We start from the raw sequence: 17,779 nt of genomic DNA, 5'->3' as shown, positions 1-17,779 counted from the left end.
ACAGTTTTTACTTCTGCTTTTCGAACCTTATTATCCTTACTCTCAAATGTTCTTACAACCTTTCCCATGGACCAGTTGTTTCTGTGTGTGAGAGCATCTTTCAATAACACAATGTCACCAACTTTAATGTTCGGTTTATCATCAGTCCATTTTCTCCGTTGCTGTAGAGTCGATAGGTATTCACTTTTCCATTGTTTCCAAAAACAGTCTGCCAGACACTGTACTTGTTTCCATTGCTTTGAGTAGAGGTCTGGTGGTGCAAAGCTTCCTGTTGGTGCAGATAATGCATTGGTCTTCTGGGTGAGAAGCATTGCCGGTGTGAGAAGGTTTGGTTTGTCTGGATCTGTTGAGATTGGTACAAGTGGTCTTGCGTTCATTATTGCCATTACTTCTGCCATGAATGTACTCAACACTTCATGTGTGAGTTGGATATGTGCGGCCTTCAAAAGAATCCCATCCAGGATGCGCCTCGCAACTCCAATGAGTCGCTCCCATGATCCTCCCATGTGTGAAGAGTGTGGGGAGTTGAACAGCCATGTGCATCCTTTCTCCAGCAGGTAAGCATTCAGTTCTGTGTCCTTGTGATCAATTTGCAGCTCATTACATGCTCCAATGAAATTAGTCCCTCTATCAGAGCGAAGCATTTGAGCAGGACCACGGATGCAAAAGAATCTTCTTAGAGCATTGATGAAACTTGACGTCGACATCGATTCAATGAGCTCAATGTGCACTGCTCTTGTGGACATGCAGGAGAAAAGTACAGCCCAGCGTTTACTGTCTGCACTCCCTCCTCTGGTGCGACGTGTGGTGACTGTCCAGGGCCCAAAGACGTCCAGTCCAACACTAGTGAATGGTGGCATGGGTGTCAGCCTATCAATGGGTAAATCTGCCATCTTTTGAGTCTGCATTTGTCCTCTGAGTTTTCGACAAAGAATACATTTGGAATGACAGAAGAAATGAGCCGTTTACTGCCAATTCCAAAAGCCAGCTCCTCTGAGTGCTCCTTCTGTTATGAGGCCCCTTGATGCGCTACTTTTTCATGATAGTATCTAATAAGAAGGACAGCTATATGATGAGCCTTTGGAATAATGAGTGGGTGTTTCTCCTCTTTTGTTAGGTCAGCAGGTGCCAAGCGTCCTCCTATTCTGAGGAGTCCATCTTCATCAATGACAGGGTTCAACTTTTGGAGACAACTTTGTTTTGGAAGTGGCTGATTTGCTTTCATGCACCTGTACTCCTCTTTGAATGTTTCACTCTGTACTGCGCGAATGATAAACTTGGCTGCTTTGGACACTTCCTCTGCAGTGTTACTATCACGAAAACACATCCAGCCTTTACTTTCTGTGTCTGTTTTCTTGAATGATGCTGCCACACGTTTTAGTGATGCGACAGTGCAACACAATCTCATCCAATGAGAAAATCTTTCGTTTTGGTAACGAGGGTTTTTACATCAGGTCTGATCTCTGCATCTGCGTCAGGGTTGATGAGAGTAAAACTATCACAATGTGATGGCTCTATGTCATGTTGTGCCAAAAAAGAAGGACCACTAAACCAGTTTGTGGAAGCTAATGTGGAAGCTGCAATTGGTCTAGTGGCTATGTCTGCCGGATTGTCACTAGTGGATATGTGAAACCACTGTGTTGGATGTGTGGTCTTCCTGATTCTAATCACTCGGTTAGCCACGTAAGTGTAGAATCTCTTTGTGTTGTTATGTATGTAACCAAGAAGATTTTGCTATCTGTGAAAAATCTGATAGTGTTTACTTCAATGTCCATCTCATCTTTAATGTGTTCGTACATCTCCACAGCTAAAACTGCTGCACATAACTCCAATCTAGGAACAGTATGAGCTGGTTGGGGGGCTACTTTGGACTTGCCCATGATGAACCCTGTGTGCCACTGACCTTTGCTATCTAGAGCTCTTAGATAGGCTACTGCTCCTATGGCCATGGTTGAGGCATCTGAAAATATGCACAATTCTTTCTTCACAGCAGCGGCCTGAGAGAACGGTAGGTAAGCCCTTGGTATTTGTAGCTGCTCAAGATCTTTCAGTGAATTTCTCCATTTATTCCATCCATCTTCTCTTTCTGCGGGAAGTGGTTCATCCCAATCCTTCTGCTCTGTGGATAGGTCACGAAGAAGAGCTTTTCCCTGCATTGTGATGGGTGAAACAAAACCTAGTGGGTCATATAAACTGTTAACGATGGCCAAGACACCTCTCCTGGTGAATGGCTTTTGCTCAGTGGTTACATGAAAAGTAAAACAGTCACTTTTAAGATCCCACAGCACCCCCAAGCTCCTTTGCAGGGGTATGTTGTCCAGCTTCAAATCCAGGTCTTTTAGATCCTTGGCTCTTTCAACAGCAGGGAATGCTTCCACTACCTTGTGGTCATTACAAGCTATTTTGTGTAGCTTTAAATTTGACTGAGCCAGCATGTTTTGTGCATTCGTGAGTATCTCAACAGCTTCTTCTCCTGTTGCTGTGGATGCAAGGCCGTCATCAACATAAAAATGTCTCATTATGAATTGCTTTGCCTCATGTCCATACTCTTCTTCTCCCTCGACTGCAGCACGCCTCATACAGTAAATAGCCACAGCTGGGGACGGACTGTTCCCAAAGACATGAACCTTCATTCTGTAGTCACAAATGCCTTTGCTAGTATCGTTATTCTCATACCAAAGGAATCTCAAATAATCCCTATGATCTTCTCTCACTTCAAAACAATAAAACATTTGTTGCACATCAGCTGAAAATGCTACAGGCTCTTTTCTAAAACGCATAAGGACACCTAGTAAAGTGTTGTTTAGGTCGGGTCCACTTAATAAGACTTTGTTAAGGGACAGTCCTTCGAACTCTGCACTTGAGTCAAAAACTACTCTCAGTTGGTCAGGTTTTTGTGGGTGGTACACACCAAAGGATGGTAAGTACCAGTGTTCTTTGTCTGAGTCCAAAGGTGGAGCGACCTCTGCGTGGTCATTGTCCAGCATGTTTTGGATAAACTCTGTGTATTGTCTTTTCATCCTGGGGTTCCTGTCCAGTGTTTTTCTGAGGGACTGGAGGCGTTTGAGCGCTTGCTCTCTGTTACTTGGAAGCTCTGGTCTAGGAGAGCGGAATGGCAAAGGTGCCACCCAGCTATTCCTCTCATTTTGATACACTTCCTTTTCCATAATGTCAATAAAGTTTTTATCCTCTGCTGACAGTGCTGGTTTGTCATCATCTTTTGTCCTATTAAACACTGTTTCTCCCAGCTGAATGTTATTCATGTTTTCACTGTCCTTTTGGGGGGCAGGTATGGTGTTAAGCTGGTAGTTGCAACCACTTGACTCTTTGATTTGAAACATGTTAGGGCATGGGCAGAGGTAAGAAGCACGTCCATTCTGAAGAACATGTGTTTTGAGCACATTCACATTAAGCGGTTTATGCGTCTTCCCCATGCAAGCTTCCCCAACTATAACCCAGCCTAAGTCTAATCGCTGTGCATAGGTGCACCATATGGCCCATTGATTCTCGCTCTGACTTTATGGACTTGTATAATGTCTCTCCCCAAGAGCAAAAGAATAGGTACTCGTTTTTCCACAGGTGGCACCTTCTCAGCTATCTTCTGTAAGTGTGGGAACTTCATAGCAACTTGTGGAGATGGAATCTCTCTTCTGTCATCCGGAATCATGTCACACTCAATCAGGTTTGGGAGTGGGAGCTTTACTCTACCATCTATTGACTCAATCATAAAGTTTAATGCTGTTCTGCCAACGTTATCTGACAGTCCTGAGCATGTCCTGAGCTTGTAAGTGTCTGAGTGTGTCTTAATCTTAAAAAGCTCAAAAAACTGAGACTTAGCTAGTGACTTGTTACTTTGTTCGTCAAGCACTGCGTACATCTTCCTTGCCTGTTCTCTTTTCCCATCTGGATAGACTAATACAGGACTTATTTTTGAACATGAATATGGGATGTCTACATCGCCACACACTTCTGTGCATTTAGAAACGACTGAGACGCTTTCACTAGTTTGCGTCTCCCCGCCATTCTCTTTCTCAGCTTCAGAGCTTTCAGCTGGTGCAAGAGGTGGACCTGGATGTAGCGCTGCTAAATGTCTGTCGCTGCCACAGTCCATACACTTTATTTGCACACTGCAGTCCCTTGCTAGATGCTGAGTAGAGCCACAGCATTTAAAACAGATTCTGTTCTCTTTTAAAAAAGACTTGCGCTCATCTATGGGTTTCGCTCTGAAACTTTTGCACTTCTTAAGTGGATGAGGTTTCTTATGTATAGGACAAAGCTTATCAGGGCTTTCTATAGGTTTACTGTAACTAGTTTGAGCTGAACTGGTATCTGTTTTTGTACACTAATCACTTGCCTGTTGTTGCCTTTGAAGCTCTTCTCTTTTTTGATGCTTGCGTTGGCAGGAGGTGTGATGACAAAACTTGGGTCATTTTTTATTTTGGCTTGTTGTCTTACAAACCCCGAAAAGACACTGAAAGGGGGAAAGGTAACTTTGTGTTCTTCTTTGTACTTTGCCCCTGTTGCAATCCATTTTTCCTGTAGTCCATAGGGCAACTTCTCCACGATGGGATTGACTCCACGAGCCGTGTCCAAATATGAGAGGCCTGGTAGGTATCCTCCATCTTTTGCACATTCAATTTCCTGCAGAATGTCACCCAGCTCTCTTAACTTTGCGTTATCTCTGTTGTTGAGTTTGGGAAACTGTTCAGTCTTTTTTAACAGTGCATTTTCCACTACTTCAGGAGAACCATAACACTCCTCGAGTCTTTGCCACACAAGCTCCAGTGCTGCAGTTGGATTAAAGACGTGGACTGAGCGGATTCTCTGTGCCTGCTGACCAGACTCAGCTCCAAGCCATTTGACTATTAAATCTAGCTCTTCTTGGGCTGTAACATGCAAGTCTTTAATAGCATTTTGAAATGATGCCTTCCAAGCCCAGTAGTTCTCTGGCTGGTCGTCAAACTGCAAAAGTCCTGTACTTAACATTTCCCTCCGTGTGAGGTACTTCGCAATCTCCTGTACACCCTGTGTCTCTATAGCTGCTTGAGGAGTGCCAAATGGATACAGTTTGGGTGGACTCAGTCTTTCTCTGTGTTGTGCTAGGTACTCCCTTTAACCTTATTCTCTTCTGCACTGTGTGAGCTGTGATAATCTATTTCTGCATTCATGGCCTTTTCACATTTTTCACGTGCAGCCTTGTGACAGGCGAGAGGATCTACTTGCAATGTGAATCCTTCAACACAAATATCTGAGTGTTTTTGTACATACTCTGCAGTACGCTGTTCCGGGCTGGTGGATGGTCCCACTAATGGATAGTCCTGTTCAATTTTTGAGAGTCCCTCCTCCTCTTCATAAACTGCAACTTCTGCTTCTGCAGCCGCAACAGCCTTCTGAGAACTCAAAATATGCAAATTAGCCTCAAGTTCAGTTTTCTGCTTCATTATGGCTGCCTCCTTTTCCGAATAAGCCAGTTGTGCACGTGCAGCCTCCACTTTTGCTCGTGCTTTTAATGCTGCAGAACTTGTCGATGAACGTTTGGATGAATGTGAGCGTGCAGACTTACAGCGTGTGTCTGTGTTGCTTGCATTGTCCTTGTTCTCCATGTCATCTGCTTTACCTGACTGTAGACTCATGGTTGCTGCGCTATATATCTCCTTGTGGTTGTTGCCTGCTGCGCTGATGTTCTTTTACTGTGCTGTCCTCGCTTTTGTGTTTCCTGTTTTTCACCAGCTAGACAGCCAGATAACGATGCTCCAATAAAGAAACTTCTCTTTCCGTTTTTTTGCTGCTTTATTGAAGAATGGCCTCTGACCATTGTCCACTTTCGACCATCGTAAAAGAACAAATCTTGTCCAAAACAACAACGTTTCACGATTGATATTAGCCTAATTCACGAACATTCGGCATTACATTCCGCCATCTTGAATCTGTCTACTTCCTGTATTTTTAACCACAAACAATGCTACAAAACAACCACTGGAGGGAGTTCTAGGGCAATTTTACAAAAAGTGCACACGGTGTAGCTTATAACTTACAAAAGCCAGAACAATCCCCGTCAAAATATTTTTTATACTTTAATCCCTGATTAGTGACTAAATATAGACCTTCAGTAGAAACGTATTTAGGAGAATGCTTGTCAATATAAAGCATTACAAGATTACGCTCACGCAGCCCCCAGTTTCTCAGCATAACACTGATGACGCAACAGCAGCAGTCAGCTGATTTACGTGCAGTCAGTCTGCACTAGCATAAGAGGTGGAGCCAGTGAGCTCAGATGGAGCGGAAGAAAGTTTTCCCCCTGTAACCACCATAAAACCTTTACTGGGAAACAGCTGGAGGTCCTTCATCAACCACCTGATCAGTAAGTGAAGAAAAGAGAACTTTGTAGCTGCTTCATCCACCCTGTTTGTTTCACACAGGGAAAAACTGCAGTACGGAAGTTAAAATATGCAAATGAACTGTTAATACAAAAAAATTATTTCTTGTCCAGTTACTCTGGTAATCGATGGTATGATTGATTGAATACTCGATTACTAAATTAAGCAATAGTTGCAGCCCTAATGAAATTTGCAACAGACCAAAAGCCAATGCATCACCTTCTGACATAGGAGCAACAGGATTCAGGTGATAGAGCGATTGTTGTAAGTAAGTAAAGTTTATTTATTTAGTGTTTTTCACAGACAAAAAGTCACAAAGCACTGTACAATAATTAAAACACAATATCAAAAAAACCCAGATAAAACGCCATGTTAAAAACATATTAACATTACCATATTAAAGAAAAAGAATAAAAATAAAGTCAACAGAAAGCCTGGTTAAACAGAAAAGTTTTCAACTGTTTTTTTTAAGACTCCACAGAGTCAGCTAAATGAAGCTGGAGTGGTAAACAGTTCCAGAGCTTTGGCACCACTACCTGAAAAGCTCTACCCCTCCCTGGTTCTTAGTCTTGTAGGTGGAACAACTAAAAGATTTTGATTTTGTTGTGTCTGAGACTGTTGACGTATTAAGATGTATCCAGTCATTTGAAAGCAATTGGGGTTTTTTATTTGGTTTTTTTAAATGATCGGATTTTTATATCGGTATAGGCAGATAAAATATCGGTATCTGTATCGGACCCAAAAAGTGGTATCATGCCATCCCTAATTATGACATGAAATTATTTGATTGGCATATAGTACGTGTGGTAATGATTCTGTAAACATCGTTATTTCATTTTTGACAGAAGTGGCATTTAGCGGCTTTTGCTTCTGAAGTCTTCATATATAGGCAAAGGTAAAGTAAAGAAAGAAAAAAAAAAAAAAAAGTTTCCTTACTTAACAGGTTCCCATGATTCTCTTTCAAAGCCTCTGTGAATAGACTGAGCAATGGAAGACTCCATCAGGTCCACATATCGGACTACCAGGGGGGCATACAGGTCCTGCAAGTGTTTGTGGAACGTCCCATTGCACAGGTTACCTGAGAGAGAGGGACCAATAAGAAGAAATGAGGCAAGGATATGGCAAAGCACACAATATCATAGAACTTTATTAGTTTATATGCGTCCTAGTGTGAGGTAAGCACATGTTGTCAGCCATATAGTTTTTCCAAGAAAGTATCCATCAACCAACTCATAAAAGATGCAAGAACATCCTACTTCTCTGTCTTCTTTAGCAATAGTAAGGACAATCCAAGGTTCCTGATTGACACCATCAACAAACCCCTGATCTCATTCAGTCTGTTTTTTCTGCCATATTGTATGTTTAATGTAATTTTCTTGGCTGGTAAGATCCATGGTATCACATCACAGTTCAAGCCTAGTCCAAGTGTCTGTCCCTATTGTGTTGACTGAGTTTTATCTAATTTACATCACAGTTCCCTGGATATTGTTTGTAACATGGATATCATTCCTACCAATTTCTTAAAGAGATTCTGTAATCTCCTCTCTGGCTTCTCTCTATTATCAGTGTCTATCATTGGGATGTGTACAACATTAATTTAAAGTGGACATGAAACACTACATGCAGGCGACATTCATGGAAATATGATACTTTGAAACAATAGTTACTTCCTTCAAACCAGCAACATGTTAATTAGAGCCCATTCCTACTAGACTGTACAAAGAAGTCTTTCCAATTATTGATGCTTAAATCTTAAAAATGATCAATCTGTCTTTATTTGTTGGCTATGTACCACAGGCCTTCAAGATGCCTGTAATTAAACCACTAATTAAAAAGCCATCACTTTACCCGGCTGTCTTAGCTAATTATAGGCCAATCTCCAACATTCCTTTTGTCTCAAAACGTCTTGAAAGAGTAGTTGTAAAACAGCTAACTGATCATCTGCAGAGGAACGGTTTATTTGAAGAGTTTCAGTCAGGTTTCAGAATTCATCACAGTACAGAAACAGCATTAGTGAAGGTTACAAATGATCGTCTTATGGCCTCTGACAGTGGACTCATCTCTGTGCTTGTCCTGTTGGACCTCAGTGCAGCTTTTGATACTCTTGACCATAACATTTTATTACAGAGATTAGAGCATGCCATAGGTATTAAAGGTACTGCACTGCAGTGGTTTGAGTCATATTTATCTAATAGACTCCAATTTGTTCATGTAAATGGGGAGTCTTCTTCACACGGAGCTTAATTATGAAGTTCCACAGGGTTCTGTGCTAGGACCAATTTTATTTACATTATACATGCTTCCCTTAGGCAGTATTATTAGAAAGCATTGTATCAATTTTCATTGTTATGCAGATGATACTCAGCTTTATCTATCGATCAAGCCAGATGAGGCACGTCAATTAGTTAAACTCAGGAATGTCTTAAAGACATAAAGGCCTGGATGACCTCTAATTTCCTGCTTCTAAATTCAGATAAAATTGAAGTTCTTGTTCTCGGCCCCACAAATCTTAGAAACATGGTGTCAAACCAGATACATACTCTGGATGGCATTACTTTGGTCTTCAGTAACACTGTGAGAAATCTTGGAGTCATTTTTGACCAGGATATGTCCTTCAATGCACATATTAAACAAATATGTAGGACCGCTTTTTGGCATTTGCATAATATTTCTAAAATTAGAAACATCCTTTCTCAGACTGATGCTGAAAAGCTAATTCATGCATTTATTACTTCTAGGCTGGACTATTGTAATTCATTATTATCAGACTGTTCTAAAAGCTCCCTGAAAAGCCATCAGCTGATTCAAAATGCTGCAGCTAGAGTACTGACAGGGACTAGAAACAGAGAACATATTTCTCCCATATTGGCTTCTCTTCATTGGCTCCCTGTTAAATCTAGAATAGAATTTAAAATCCTTATCCTTACATACAAGGTCTTGAATAATCAGGCCCCATCCCATCTTAAAGATCTCATAGTACCGTATCACCCCAATAGAGCACTTCGCTCTCAGACTGCTGGCTTACTTGTGGTTCGCAGGATACTTAAAAGTAGAATGGGAGGCAGAGCCTTCAGCTTTTAGGCCACTCTTCTGTGGAACCAGCTCCGTGCTTGGATTTGGGAGACAGACACCCTATCTATTTTTAAGATTAGGTTTTAAACTTTCCTTTATGATAAAGCTTCTAGTTAGGGCTGGATCAATTGACCCTGAACCATCCCTTAGTTAGGCCCAAGCTGCTGGGGGTTCCCATAATGCACTCTTTCCATTCACCTTATTTACTTTGTTTATACTTTACTCTGTATTTAACCATTAATTATTAATAATCTCTGGCTCTCTTCCACAGCATGTCTTTTGTCCTGTCTCTCTCCCCTCAGCCCAACCGGTTGCGGCAGATGACTTCCCCTCCCTGAGCCTGGTTCTGCTGGAGGTTTCTTCCTGTTAAAAGGGAGTTTTTCCTTCCCACTGTTGCCAAATGCTTGCTCATAGGGCATTGTTTTGACTGTTGAGTTTTCTCTGTATTATTGTAGGGTCTTTACCCACAGTACAAAGTGCCTTGAGGTGACTGTTTGTTGTGATTTGGCACTATATAAATATAATTGAATTAATCCTAATTTATGCCTTGGGGCTTTTCCTAAAAACCTTTCTAAAAACTTTAAAAGATTTTAAACTTTCAAAAATTGTGATTTAAGTGACAGTTTTTAGAACATGGGTAGTGCCATCAGAATATGACATCATTACATTGGTTGGTTGCATCTAATAACCCTATATTAGTGAAAGTTAGTTGCCCCCACCAGTGGCAGCAGTTGAGTGCCCCTCCCTGAGCCTGGTTCTGCCACAGATTTCTTCCTGTTAAAAAGGAGTTTTTCCTTCCCACTGTCGCCAAATGCTTGATCATAGGGGTCATTTTGACTGTTGGGTTTTCTCTTTAATTATTGCATGGTCCTTGCCATACAATATAATGTGCCTTGAGGTGACAGTTTGTTGTGATTTGGCCCTAAATAAATAAAACTTAATTGAATTGAAGTGCGGTTTTTAGCACTGTCACCTCACAGCAAGAAGGTCTGGGTTCAAGTCCACCTTGGCCATAAAGAAAGGCCCCTTTTCTTTATGGAGTTTGCACATTGTCCCTGTGTTTGCATGGGTTCTCTCCAGGTGCTCTGGTTTCCTTCCACACTCCAAAAATATGCGCTTAGTGGGGTTAGGTTAATTGATTCTAAATTGCCCATAGGTGTGAAAATTGACTGTGAATTAGACTGTGCTTTAGTCTAACCGCTGTTCAGTCTGTTACTTTTGTTTATGAGGTAAACATGATGATAGAAGCTCACAAGAGTTGCACTTTGATAACACTATTCATAATTTTAAGCAAGCTTTGTTTATGTTGATATGCACATATATATATGAGAATGGTATTTTAAGTTAACACATTTTCATCATAGCCTGTATTTTTATATCCACAGTGGTTTAATACTCAGAACCAGAGAGGGCAGAGTGCCTTAATTTTTCTCTCTCATCTTTTTTTTTTCATTGGGCCCCCACCTGCCATACCTTTGAATTAGGGTATGACAAGTTTGTTATTATTATTATTATTATTATTATTATTATTATTATATTATTATTATTATTATTATAGCTTGTTATGTTCATTGCTTCCTCGTTGGAGGTTGGTCCAAGCTATGTGTTTTGTTCAGGTTTTTGCTTAGAACTTTTTTGTTTATTAGCACAAAGCAAATATCATGGTAGGCATGTCTCCATTTAAGTTTTGTATCTCTTACTATTATCCTTCAAAAACACAGTGTAAAATTATATATAGGTATATTCTGAAGATGATTATTATGGCTTGCACATGGAATGTAAAAGGTTCTAAGAAAGCAATGAAATGAAGGCTATTCTGAACAGCTTAAAGAAGGACAGGACTGGGTAAAACTTCTTTATAAGAAACCGTGTGTGTGTGTGTGTGTGTGTGTGTGTGTGTGTGTGTGTGTGTGTGTGTGTGTGTGTGTGTGTGTGTGTATTTTCAATCTTTTCTTTTTTTTTTTTCCTTTTTTTCTCTTCTTTTTTTTTTGTATAAATCTTCAAAATATTTAATAAACATAATATTTAAAAAAAAGAAAAAAAAGACTTAACCTTGATATAATTGGGAATTGAATTACACCTTGATTTTGCATTAAATGGTGCTCATTGCACTATTTTATGCAATATAACTATTGATAAATGCCAATATTGTTTGACAAAATCATACCACCAAAACAGCATTACTCAAAATACTTATGATATTCTTATGTGCTTAGAAAAAAGTGAACATATGAAGAACATATGTAGTTCTGCTTGAATTAGATAGATAGATAGATAGATAGATAGATAGATAGATAGATAGATAGATAGATAGATAGATAGATAGATAGATAGATAGATAGATAGATAGATAGATAGATAGATAGATAGATAGATCTTTCTTTATACTCGCTGGGTCATCTACTGAACAACTTTAAAGGGATCTCCTACAATTGGTATATGCAGATGAGCTGCAGTGCATTTCTGCTGAGCCAAATGTTACAGGTCTTATGTGTGAAAACCACAGTAACACGTTTGTGACACCTGTATGAGGTGGATAACAGGGAGCAATGAGGACAGCAGACTTCTTTGCTTCATTCCAAACTGCTTTTTTTATTTTACTTTTTGTTTTCAACCATCTTATAAACATATCAGAGTGTAAGTGGCATCTCACAAACAAGTATATAAACATCACATATACAAATTAAGTATCACCAAAGTGTAGGTAAACTATCACAAACAAGTTTATAACATCTTCATTAACCATTAATACACTGTGACGTTTGTTTTCATTGGCTGAGCCAGATTTGCTGTACTCGCGGTAAGCACGCGCATTAACGGTTGAAGACTTTGTTATTCTGTGATACATTAAAACATAAAATGTTACTCAAACTTTTACCTCAGCAGTTAATAAGTGACATAAGCTCTTCACGTGGAAGACGTATACATATTCGGCTTTTTGGTAACGGGATCTCTTCTGTTTGGGCTTGGAGGATACCTGATTTACCGGGAAATCTAGGCAGCAGGTTGACATCTGCCAAGACTGCACAACCAGATGCAGTGGCGGTCCTAGCCTGTTTGGCGCCCTGGGCGAGCCACCCCCCCCCCCCCCCCCCCCCCCCCCCCCCCCCCCCCCCCCCCCCCCCCCCCCCCCCCCCCCCCCCCCCCCCCCACACCACACACACACACACACACACAATAGCGATCGCCGCACTACTACACTTGGGGGGTAATGAGCGACTGCTGTGTGGTGCATGTAGCTTTCTGCCATGGTCAGACAGACAGGCTTTAACAGAAGGTCCCCCCACCATGCTTACCTTCATCTTTGCTTGTTTTCCTCTTCTTCTTTTCTCTTTTTCCTAAACTGCGCACCTGATGGTTTTGACCTTTTCCTTTCCATCTGCCATAATTCACTGAAGCGGAATAGGTTATCACCACCGCCCATCCCCAGGGTTGTCAGATCTGACTGACAGTTGCCAGCCCAACACAACAAAACCTCCATTGAAACTCATGTTAATAGCACCAGGTGTGATATATATTTAAATATACACAGCTTTGGGTGAGTTGTTAAAATTTTGGCTGCTTTTCACGATATTTGGTAGGTTTTTAGGAAGTTTTTATTGTAAAATTATATATCTATATAATTTTATAATTATATAGACATATCTATATAATTTTCCAGCCCAATGTGTTCACAAGCTGCCCAATCTGGCAACACTGCGCCATCCACCAACATTTGTCCGAACCGTCTAGATTCATATTTGTGTTATTTTTTTATAAGAATTCAGGTTCACACAAATACTGTGACTTAATGACCATATTTACAGTATTATAGATGAAATGGACTTTGTGCTCTATCAGTTGTGTGCATCTAATTTTATTAGATGCACAGATTCATTCTGTGGAACATGGGGGGAAAAAAACATGGGAGGACAAAAAAAAAAAAAAAAAGTCAGTTTTGAATATCTCGCAAAAGTTTTGCGAGATCCCAAGTTACTTTTGCGAGATCTCGCAAAACTTTTCAATATTAGTACATACACTTCGCGTTAATCTTGATATGGCAGTGTCAGTAAGGATGAAAGGTTTGGCGAGAGACTGCCAGCAAAAGTCGCCTTTATTTATAATTCAGCGGTTACTGTTGGCTGTAACCAGGCCAAAACTGTACAGGCATGAATGAATGAACCCGGCTGACTGTCTCACTCTCACGCCATCACTGCTTCACTCAACTCGCAGCCCAGGCTGAGAGGAGAAGGGGGCGGGGCAGCGCTGTGTGTGTGACAATCGAGTGAAGCAGTGACAGCGAGACAGAGAGAGAATCCCCCGCCTGCCCCTTTCCTTCTGTTACAACCTGTCAGACCATTGCAGAAAGCTACATGCAACACACAGCAGGCAGAGGGCGCCCATTACCCCACAAGTGGAGCAGTGCGGTAGGCGCTGCTGCGGGGATCGCAATGCGTTGGGGGAAGGGGGGCGATCATGCCGCCCTAGATGAAATGCCGCCCTGGGCGGCTGCCCATGTCGCCCATATCAGAAACCGCCACTGACCAGATGGATGGGCTGTGCAGAGCCGTACAGACTCAGATTCAGAGCCTGTTGGACTTGAGCCACAAGCTGGATGCATAGTCCATCCGAGAACGTGCTCGTAGGTGAAAGGGATTAGATCTGGAGATAACGTATGGTTCTGCATAGCGAGGATGGTAACTGAACAATTTGGATTATTGGATTTATTGAATGGGTCCCCCAGTGAACTGAAGGCTGTTGGAAAAATGACAATCAACCTGTTCCAAAACAACATCTGCATTATCAGATGTTGTTTCGACCTTGAGGCTGGTAATCATATCTCTCCCCTCCCCTATGTTAGTCTTGTCTGTACTCCTCTTGGATGAGTCTCTGGAGCTTGAAAAGTGGAATTTTGTTGTATGTATAATGGCAATTTTTTTTTTCTTCAGTTCTCAGCGGAGACGGTCGCACTTTTCTTCTCTCCACAGCCCATCCTTTTCCCCCTGCTTTGCTGCTTAAGAACTTCTCTTCACACAACTTCCGAACTGGAATTTATAATTATGGATCTGGTCAGCTGGTCTCTCAATCCCATTGGTTTGATCAAATTTCCAGCATGAGGAGATTGGGGTAAGGAGAACCCTATTCCCTCTTATTAATTGACATTCCAGCTGGCTATGTTATGGTTCCTGTGTGGTGTGGAAGATGACGTGCCTGGCCATATTGTCAATGGAGGACACACACTTTTGGCTTATTGACATTGGGATTTCTCCGAATTGGACCTGGAGATACCTGGCTTGTCGTTGCAATTCAGGAAGTCTAGGCAGCTGTCTGGCCTTGGTAAGGCTGCTTATGACGGGAATGCAGGAAGGTACAGACTCAAACTCAGACTCTGTATATCTGGAGCTGATTCGGAGGGGTAAGATCTTGTAGATGTATGTATCTGTTTCTGCACGGCGAAGGAACGAACCTAGAAGATTCAGATGAATTTGATTTTTTTTTTTTTTCACCACAGAGGTTCCAGAAAGACTAAAGATTGTCAACAAATTAATCAGCACAGTCTGTACCCAAAACAAGTCAGAATCAGGAATTTGGCTCTCTGGTGGCCTTGGACTGCCTCTTATCAAATTGTCTCCGGGATGTTTTGTAAACAGATGCTCTACGCCCCCGCCGTCCTGTCTTCTTCTGACCTGTGTTGGACTGATCTCCCTTGACCTAGCTGCTAATGAACGCTACATGTTATCAGAAATGTTACCTGAAGAGTCAGCCCCACAGTAGCCAGACCCCCCTCTCACCTCCGCTGGCTCCCTTTTTCATCCCTCCCCACATTATATATATATAATATATTTTTTTTTTTTTTTTTTTTTGTTTTTTTTTTTTTTTTTTGTTATTCATACCCCTGCAACTCCCCATATTTCAATTCAATTCAATTTTATTTATATAGCGCCAAATCACAACAAACAGTCGCCTCAAGGCGCTTTGTATTGCGGGTAAAGATCCCACAATAATACAGAGAAAACCCAACAGTCAAAAACGACCCCCTATGAGCAAGCACTTGGCGACAGTGGGAAGGAAAAACTCCCTTTTAACAGGAAGAAACCTCCAGCAGAACCAGGCTCAGGGAGGGGCAGTTGGGCTGAGGGGAGAGAAAAGACATGCTGTGGAAGAGAGCCAGAGATTAATAACAATTAATGATTAAATGCAGAGTGGAGTATAAACAAAGTAAATAAGGTGAATGAAAAGAAACAGTCTATTGTGGGAACCCCCCCAGCAGCCTAGCAGCATAACTAAGGGATGGTTCAGGGTCACCTGATCCAGCCCTAACTATAAGCTTGATCAAAAAGGAAAGTTTTAAGCCTAATCTTAAAAATAGAGAGGTTGTCTGTCTCCTGAATCCAAATGGGGAGCTGGGTCCACAGAAGAGGGGCCAGAAGGCTCTGCCTCCCATTCTACTCTTAAGTATCCTAGGAACCACAAGTAAGCCAGCAGTCTAAGAGCGAAGTGCTCTGTTGGGGTGATATGGGACTATGAGGTCTTTGGGGCCTGATTATTCAAGACCTTGTATGTGAGGAGAAGGATTTTAAATTCTATTCTAGATTTAACAGGCTGCCAATGAAGAGAAGCCAATATGGGAGAAATATGCTCTCTGTTTCTAGTTCCTGTCAGTACTCTAGCTGCAGCATTTTGGATCAGCTGAAGACTTTTCAGGGAGCTTTTAGGACAGCCTGATAATAATGAATTACAGTAATCCACCCTAGAAGTAATAAATGCATGGATTAGCTTTTCACAATCACTCTGAGAAAGGATGTTTCTAATTTTAGAAATATTGCGCAAATGCAAAAAAGCGGTCCTACATATTTGTTTAATATGTGCATTGAAGAACATATCCTGGTCAAAAATGACTCCAAGATTTCTCACAGTGTTACTGGAGGCCAAAGTAATGCCATCCAGAGTAAGTATCTGGTTAAACACCATGTTTCCAAGATTTGTGGGGCCGAGAACAAGAATTTCAGTTTTATCTGAATTTAGAAGCAGGAAATTAGAGGTCATCCAGGCCTTAATGTCTTTAAGACATTCCTGCAGTTTAACTAATTGATGTGCATCAGCTGGCTTCATTGATATCATCTGCATAACAATGAAAATTGATGCAATGCTTCCTAATAATACCGCCTAAGGGAAGCATGAATAATGTAAATAAAATTGGTCCTAGCACAGAACCCTGTGGAACTCCATAATTAACCTTAGTGTGTGAAGAAGACTCCCCATTTACATGATCAAATTGGAGTCTATTAGATAAATATGATTCAAACCACTGCAGTGCAGTACCTTTAATACCTATGGCATGCTCTAATCTCTGTAATAAAATGTTATGGTCAACAGTATCAAAAGCTGCACTGAGGTCCAACAGGACAAGAACAGAGATGAGTCCACTGTCAGAGGCTGTAAGAAGATCATTTGTAACCTTCACTAATGCTGTTTCTGTACTGTGATGAATTCTGAAACCTGACTGAAACTCTTCAAATAAACCGTTCCTCTGCAATGAAATCAGTTAGCTGTTTTACAACTACTCTTTCAAGAATCTTGAGAGAAAAGGAAGGTTGGAGATTGGCCTATAATTAGCTAAGACAGCTCCGGTCAGTGATGGCGTTTTAAGCAAGGTTTAATTAAATAATAAAAAAGTCTGAGAAATCAGACAGAAATTCTGAGTAAGGACCAGGTGGACGTTAGGCAGTAACAAATAAAAACAGGTTTTTGAGTTTCCCCAATTAAGATGGACAAGACTAAGAGTGCAGGCTTTCAAAAGAATGAAAACTTTGTCTGGGTCTTTGATTAATTAATAAGCTGCAATTGAAGATTGCTGCTAATCCTCCTCTTCAACCTGTGCTTCTAGCATTCTGACAGTTAGTGGGACTCGGGGGTGTTGATTCATTTAAACTTACATATTCATCCTGCTTTAACCAGGTTTCTGTAAGGCAGAATAAATCAATATGTTGATCAAGTTATTAAATCATTTACTAAAAGGGACTGGAAGAGAGAGACCTAATGTTTAATAATCCACATTTAATTGTTTTATTCTTTGGGGGCAGTTGATGAAGCTCTATTATTTATTGTTTTTGAATTTTATGCTTAAATAGCTTTTTGCTGATTTTAGCTTTGTTTTTTGGTGGTCTGGGAGCAGGCACCGACTCTGTGGGGATGGGGTTTTGGGGGGATGGCAGGAGGAAGAAGCTGCAGAGAGGCGTGTAAGACTGCAACTCTGCTTCCTGGTCTCAACCCTGGGTAGTCAGTTTTTAGGAGGGTTAATAAATTTGGCCATATTTCTAGAAATGAGAGCTGCTCCATCCAAAGTAGAA

General features: G+C 41.1%; 1 protein-coding gene across 1 annotated transcript in view; it reads right to left on the bottom strand.

Moving 5' to 3' along the window:
• The window catches only part of cadpsa (Ca2+-dependent activator protein for secretion a), a 479,373-nt gene that overhangs the window by 140,088 nt on the left and 321,506 nt on the right, over positions 1-17,779 (bottom strand). Inside the window, exon 20 of the mRNA XM_030723859.1 lies at positions 7,314-7,455. Within this exon, the coding sequence (XP_030579719.1) occupies positions 7,314-7,455 (142 nt within the window). The remainder of the gene's footprint in view (positions 1-7,313; positions 7,456-17,779) is intronic.

Source organism: Archocentrus centrarchus, unplaced genomic scaffold (genome assembly GCF_007364275.1).
Source record: "Archocentrus centrarchus isolate MPI-CPG fArcCen1 unplaced genomic scaffold, fArcCen1 scaffold_29_ctg1, whole genome shotgun sequence".
NCBI classification, from domain to species: Eukaryota; Metazoa; Chordata; class Actinopteri; order Cichliformes; family Cichlidae; genus Archocentrus; species Archocentrus centrarchus.
Note: the sequence above shows the minus strand (reverse complement) of the source record. Positions and strands in the feature narration are given on the sequence as shown.